We start from the raw sequence: 6,753 nt of genomic DNA on the forward strand, positions 1-6,753 counted from the left end.
ATTGAATATGAAGTTGGTAGTTGATAAGCGAGCATGTTGATTATTGAAGTAAACAATCTACAATATCCAATCAATATTTTTAAGTCAATAATTTAATCATACTTGACTTTTATTGTTTTGGTATTGAGATCAATTAGGTAGCTCTAGCTTTAAAGGAATATAACGGCCCAATGTCATTTAATCAATTGAGTCAATTTAAGCTTTTTATTTATTATTTTACTAATAAATTGATATTCCAAAATTTAGTAACAAAATATCGTTTGTGTTTAATTTAAAAAAAAAAAAAAAAACTAGAAAGGAAAGAAGTGTTAAGAATAAGGATGGGCGAGAGGTGGAGAAGAAATGGGGACAAGTGCAGGAAAATGCACTTAAACAGCCTTCCCCAGGTTTTATTTTTATTTATTTATTTATTTATTTTTCCATTTTGTGTTTATTTATATTTTTTATCTGAAAAATGATGTTGCCCGTTGTTTTTTGTTTTTGTTATATGAATTTGTTTTCATTCCTTGCCTTATTTTTCAATGTCATTGAACTCAACTTGATCGAGTTACTACGTTTTAGTGGGTTACGAATTAAATTGTTTGAACCAAATATATATAGGATTAAATCACTTCTCTTTAAACCTCGACAGATAAACAAGAATAGGGATGAGGGCAATCTTTATATACAGTCATAGTGTCTTTATATACAGTCATAGTGTCGTGCCACTACTCTGAGACTCAACCTCCAAATATATATAGGATTATAGAAGTATTATATAACAAACATATAGCTGTGTACATAGGTTGTGCACCCTTTGGTGCCTTTGAACTGACCAAACTGAGAAAAGAGAAACTTGTTTCTAGTAGAGAATGTTGCAAATCGTAGTTATGTATGCAGGGTACAACGTAGTCCTACCAAACTTCTTGCTATGGTTAAGTTTAAGTCCACCTTGATGATGCCATAAAAAAAATTCGATGTAGGACTAGGTTAGGTGGTTTCTTCTATGTTGGGTATCCTTAAGCATTTGATTGTGTTTTCAAGAGGGTGAGTTTGGAGCAATGTTAAACTTTTTCTTACTAGTATTTTTGGCAATTGCTACTTGGTTCTTTCATCCACACTACTTTAACATGCCCATATTGGAAAAATTTGTTTGTTTCCTTTTCTTTTTTTTGGCTTAATTCTTATGTTTGCATGTGACTTCTAGATATCTAGTTTCCATCTAGAAAACTGCATTTCAGAGGCGAATGCTGCTAGGAATCGGTTAGTTAAAAGCTCCTATGATAAGTTATTATAAAATTTCTAAATCCATCATACGGAAAACCATTGCTAGGTCTAAGAATCACAATTTCCTTCTATATATTTATTTTAATATCTTCATCAAGTTCAGTTAATGCCTACATCGTGATATAACTTATGCAAAGCCCCAAGACTCTATGGACTTCTTTAGGAAAAGGTATTCACAAACATTAACATATTGAATAATCTATGGACATTTATGCTAGTAATTGACACTTCGTTATCATTCACAAAAATTTCAGAAAGCTAAATTTTCCATCCACATTAGGCTCATCATTCTTTTCAAATAACCTTGTTCAATCATTCACAAAAAGTGTTGATGTTGATCAGACTAATCATTGTGCTGTAAAATACAAGCAGTTATGAACAGAATTAAATTTGAATCTCATTTACAACTACACAATACAACTACATAGACAACAAATAATTGGTGTTATCAACTACATAGACAACAAATAATCCAAGTCAATCATTTGACTAGGATCATAAAGATCAAAGTCAGAATCAAAGTCCAAGTCCAAGTCTTCATTTAAGATTGAGTCTATTGAGCTTAAATTGGTAAGATGTGAAGCATAACTGCCATCCTGGCTTTGGTCAGCCAACCCCTGAAATGGCACTATATTACTTGTTTGCCTAGGACTATTTGTAACTCCTTGCAAGGGTGTAAAACTCATGTCATCTATAGGACCCATTACAGCCTGCCCAAGAGGTTCAACACCCTCAATCTACAGTAGTTGGTCAAGCCCCCCAGACATTGGTAATCCCTGTGAACCTTCTTGATTACCATAAACTATGGCTGCTTGGAATTGAAGTTGACCATTGGTTGAGTTGCTTAAGTTCTGTGCATGACCCAATTGAAGAGTTGCAGAAGAAGGCAACTCTGGCACATTCAGAGCAGCAAGAGTGTCCAATCTATTAATCATCCCACCAGGAGAAGAGGATCTAAAAAGACTGACATTATTAACTTGCTGGGTTGCCTTAGAGCTGATTCTTTTCAGACGGAGTCTATATTTCTGCAGCAATTGCAAAAACAAATAAAGTTCTATAAATGAAAAGCTTTGGTTTTATGAAATTTAAGGAGAAAGGAAAAGAAAAAAAATACCTGCAGATGGCTGGCCACATGCGCCCTAGTAAGATGCTTCTCTGCGTACATCAATTGAAGAATTTTTCTAGGTACAGCCTCTACAATCAAAAGAACATACAAATGTGTCAGACTTCATTAATAATAATGCCATGACATCTACTACAGTGCACTACAGATTAGGAAGAGTATTTGAGAAAGCATTCAAAATAATGTTGAACAAAAAAATACAGCAATGGGAAAAATACAACAAACATATACTTCAGCGATACAAAAAAAAAACCAGAGTTTTCATAAGAATGGAAAAAGGCATCATTGTTCCATTTTTGGCAGGGAATGGAAGACACAGTTGGGACTTCATGACAAATGGGACCAATTGGGCAGCTTCCAGCTCTCATGAGACCAAATTAATCATCATCGAATTAAGGAAAATTTGAATTTTGATTTGTTCAGTTTTCGAGAGATACCAAATAAGTATATTAGCTTACTCCAAGGAAAGGATTACTGAAATAGAGGAATACATGGGCAGTGGATTTGTTTGTTATTTGGAAATGCACACTGGTATTAACAACGGAGAAGCCATTTTTTATTTTGGTGCAGATTCCAATATTATGACAGAAATTATATATCCAAGTGGGGCTGAGACAGATGTTCGAAAAATTATGGTTGGATTCTAGGCAGTGGATGTGAAGACACCTGTGGAAATAAAGTTTGCAAAGATAGGTGATGGAACTAGTTTTCACATTGTAATAGTATTAGGATTTGATTGCTATTTCTAAACAAATATATAATAAAAGTATTGCTAAAATAAAGCAGAAACATCAAGCGATTGACCAATTGTAGCAATTAATAACAATTAAGATAACAACTACTTTGCATTGTAGAGAAAGAGTGAATAACTTACTGTCAACACCCAAGTCATTAACAGCGGCCACAAAACACCGATGTAGCTCTTCGGTCCAAACAACCCGAGACTGCTTTTGGGTTGATCGGTCCTCTTGGTTAAGACCTTTCTCAAGTTCTTCATAAACTTCATCCTCATCTTCTTCCATCTTCTTAGCTTTTTCATCAACTTCATCCTCATCTTCTTCCATCTTCTCAGCTTTTTCATCATCTTTTCATAAACTTCATCCTCATCTTCTTCCATCTTCTTAGCTTTTTCATCAACTTCATCCTCATCTTCTTCCATCTTCTCAGCTTTTTCATAATCTTCAACCTCATCTTCTTAGCTTTTTCATCAACTTCATCCTCATCTTCTTCCATCTTCTCAGCTTTTTCATAATCTTCATCCTCATCTTCTTCCATCTTCTTAGCTTTTTCATAATCTTCAACCTCATCTTCTTCCATCTTCTTAGAGTTCATCTACTTTCTAAATACATGTTGCCAAACATTTTGCAGCTCTTCAAATCTAAGAGGTTTGACCAGATAATCTGACGCTCCCAGACTGATTGCTTTCTTAACCAGCTTTTTGTCACTGTCTACGGATGACACTGAAATGAAAAATTTAATAATTGAGAGTGATGAAGTAAATAAAAAGTAATTAAATTATATAGAAAGAAAACCACAAAATCAAAACCTCAACAATTGAAAATAATAATAATAAGAATAGTTGAAGATCACATATAAAACTATCACATACATATAACAGGTACGTCCGTAAAAAGGCGGGAGAGCTTAAGCAGCATCAGCCTATCCGTTTCAGCCCAAACCTCTTTTCTTACCACATATCCAGGGCCTTCATTGCATTAGTAGTAGTTGATACTGCAAAATCAATAATTACAATAAATTTTATTCTCTATGAACAAAATGAAACATAAATTGCAAATACAAGCATAACACAGAACAGAACCTTTAACAAGTTCATTAAATGAAATATAAATTGCGAAATAAGCATTACACAAAACCTATAAAAAGTTCATTTAACATATTACCAAGCATAGGAAACTAGTTCCATACTGCATTTGAAGCATCGAACACAACGTTTCACAAACAATATCAAAGAAAGATAAATTTATTAAATAAATTAATTAACCATAGTAGAGATATGATAAAGATATATTACCTTATTAATCAAGGAAATCACAGTCGGTAAAGATCCATAATAGCCATCATCACAGCAAATAATCCAGCAAAGCATAACAGAGAAGGAGCATAGATATAAAACAAGATCAACGATCTTCATCTGACGAGAACTGCAAGGATGATCCATGAACTGGGTTCTATTGCCTCGCGCATGGATCTAAGGGAAACAAGACAACACAATAAATTTAAACAACATAAAAGATGCCTTAAAAAACTGATGAAATCAAAGACGGTGACAGGATCTGAATGAGAGAGAGGGCATGTATGTTTCGTGGAGAGGAGAAGAATGATTGCAGTTTTGGGTTATGCATTGCACATTTGCAGGGCCACACTTGACTTTGATAGACACTACCCTACACTGAGAGCAATGCAATGCAATGGTTGGACTTGGGTCGGGTGTTATTTTCAGCAGCAGCATCTTTGTTTTGTTTTGGGCCCAATCCAATCCAATCTACATCGACGAGGGATTTCTGAATTCTAAATAAATAATATGTTAATTAAAATGTTAATTAATATATCTGATTCTATATATATAGTCTATACTACCTACCGGAGAAGGGAAGGGGATTCCATACTATAATAGCGTCCACTTTTCATCGTTTCAAATTCATCTTTGTTAATTAGTTACTTAATTATGTACCCAAAAAATTATTGATTTAATTATTTAAAAAATATATATAATCAAAATATACAACTTTAAATACATCTTAAAAGGATAAAATATAGTCACTTAATGTTTACCGAATGTGCGAGTGAAATTAATATTACAGGTCAATTATATATGTATGATTTTTATTTTTATTTTCTAATTTCACCATGATCACTTAATATAATTAATTTTTGTATTCTAATTTTAGTTTAAAAAAATCAAATTTCACTTATAACTGATTGGCTTTAATTTAAGTGATGAAATATCTCTTATGTTCTTTAACAAAAGTATATTGATTAGTCTTAATATCCAAATTTTAAATAAATTAATTCAAATCTCAAGCATACTTGTATATTTATTTTCTTTATTTTAACATGAATATTAATTATCATTTACTCTGTGTGTGTGTATATTTTATGATTGTGAATAATATATTTTATTAAAAATTAAAATTTTAAATAACATTGAATTAATAATTATTTTGATCTATTATAAGTAATAAAATATTTATTGAATCTTTTTTCTTGAAAATATAAATTTGAATTCCAATTGTTTGAATATAAATTTATTAAGTACTTTGACTTTTAAAAATTCAAAATTAGCATGTTACAATAATCTGCAGTAGTTTTACGAAAAAATAAAGGGTTTGTTTTTTCTAAAATTACTTTAGATAACTTTATCTAATGTTCATTGAAACGACGTCGTTTTGGGACGGAAATCATGATATTTTTGTAATTTTAATTTATTTCAGGGTTATAATAGTCTTTATCATTCTATTTTTTTAATTTTTCAACTCAAAACGACATACAATTTTTGTCTAATATACACTTTTAATGTTTATTTGGAAGGAAAAAAAAACATCTTTAATATAGCCACAAATAAAATCAAAAAATTATATTTTGTTGTTAGTAGTTTGTGTCTTTTCTCATTATATTAGTAATCACAAATATATTAATTTAGTGATATAATTACCAAATAATATGTTATTTGATACAAAAAGGGATACTTATTTCTTTAATTAAGTTTACCTCTCACAAAAATAATATTTTTAAATTTTTATTCTTAAACAATTGGTTCATTCTCTATAAGAAAAATAAATAAATTTCTTTTATCAATCATAATTTTTAACCATATATAATTCTCAAACTAAGAATTGAATAAAAATTATTTTTGAAAACATTGTGATGCATATCCTACATGGCCCGACAATTATAATAAAAACAGTGGGTCTCTCGATGGACAATGAATTTGATGGATGTGTTAGCTTGGTGTTAGTTTTTTGTTTTATTTTCACTTTTAACTGATAGAATTTTATTAAAATTTTTATAAGTGTTGCTCTATTTTTATTTTATTTCTTATTTTTAAGAATTTGTAAAACAAATATAAAATCTCATTTTCACCATTTTCTATATATACAAAATCTTAAAAACAAAAATAATATCTCTTTTTGTAAGGGCAGTCACTCAATCTATATAGGGCGAGAAGCTCAGAAAACATTATCTATTCTTTTTTTGAATATTATAGGAATTGAACTTGCAACCTAATACACACTACACACACCCAACAGTTAAGCATTATCTATTCTTAACTCATATTGAGTGATTTAATTCTATTAAAGGTTTTATGTTATTTTTATTTCTTCTAGGTAATGTTATTAAAATAC

The 6,753-nt window shown here is 30.7% G+C and overlaps 1 protein-coding gene across 1 annotated transcript; it reads right to left on the reverse strand.

Annotated features, from left to right (window-relative positions):
- Positions 1 to 1,604: 1,604 nt before the first annotated feature.
- Positions 1,605 to 4,757, reverse strand: LOC133303379 (two-component response regulator ORR24-like). Its single transcript, XM_061503284.1, has 5 exons — positions 4,422 to 4,757; positions 3,999 to 4,120; positions 3,264 to 3,849; positions 2,381 to 2,460; positions 1,605 to 2,291 (listed from the first exon to the last, which is right to left on the reverse strand). Exons 3-5 carry the CDS (start codon positions 3,451 to 3,453, stop codon positions 2,004 to 2,006), a joined length of 558 nt encoding a protein of 185 aa, XP_061359268.1. The 5' UTR covers positions 3,454 to 3,849; positions 3,999 to 4,120; positions 4,422 to 4,757; the 3' UTR covers positions 1,605 to 2,003.
- Between the last annotated feature and the right edge of the window lie 1,996 nt (positions 4,758 to 6,753).

Source organism: Gastrolobium bilobum, unplaced genomic scaffold (assembly GCF_033153095.1).
Source record: "Gastrolobium bilobum isolate Gb01-03AN ecotype WA unplaced genomic scaffold, APGP_CSIRO_Gbil_v1 utg1982, whole genome shotgun sequence".
Classification (NCBI taxonomy): domain Eukaryota; kingdom Viridiplantae; phylum Streptophyta; class Magnoliopsida; order Fabales; family Fabaceae; genus Gastrolobium; species Gastrolobium bilobum.

What these genes read in the sequence shown, in the direction of transcription:
- LOC133303379 (XM_061503284.1), bottom strand. Translation starts at nt 3,453, where the DNA reads ATGGAAGAAGATGAGGATGAAGTTGATGAAAAAGCTAAGAAGATGGAA. An exon ending in TAATGACTTGGGTGTTGACA is followed by an intron (nt 2,461 to 3,263) that starts GTAAGTTATTCA and finishes TTTTGATTGTAG; the next exon opens with AGGCTGTACCTAGAAAAATT. An exon ending in ATGTGGCCAGCCATCTGCAG is followed by an intron (nt 2,292 to 2,380) that starts GTATTTTTTTTC and finishes CAATTGCTGCAG; the next exon opens with AAATATAGACTCCGTCTGAA.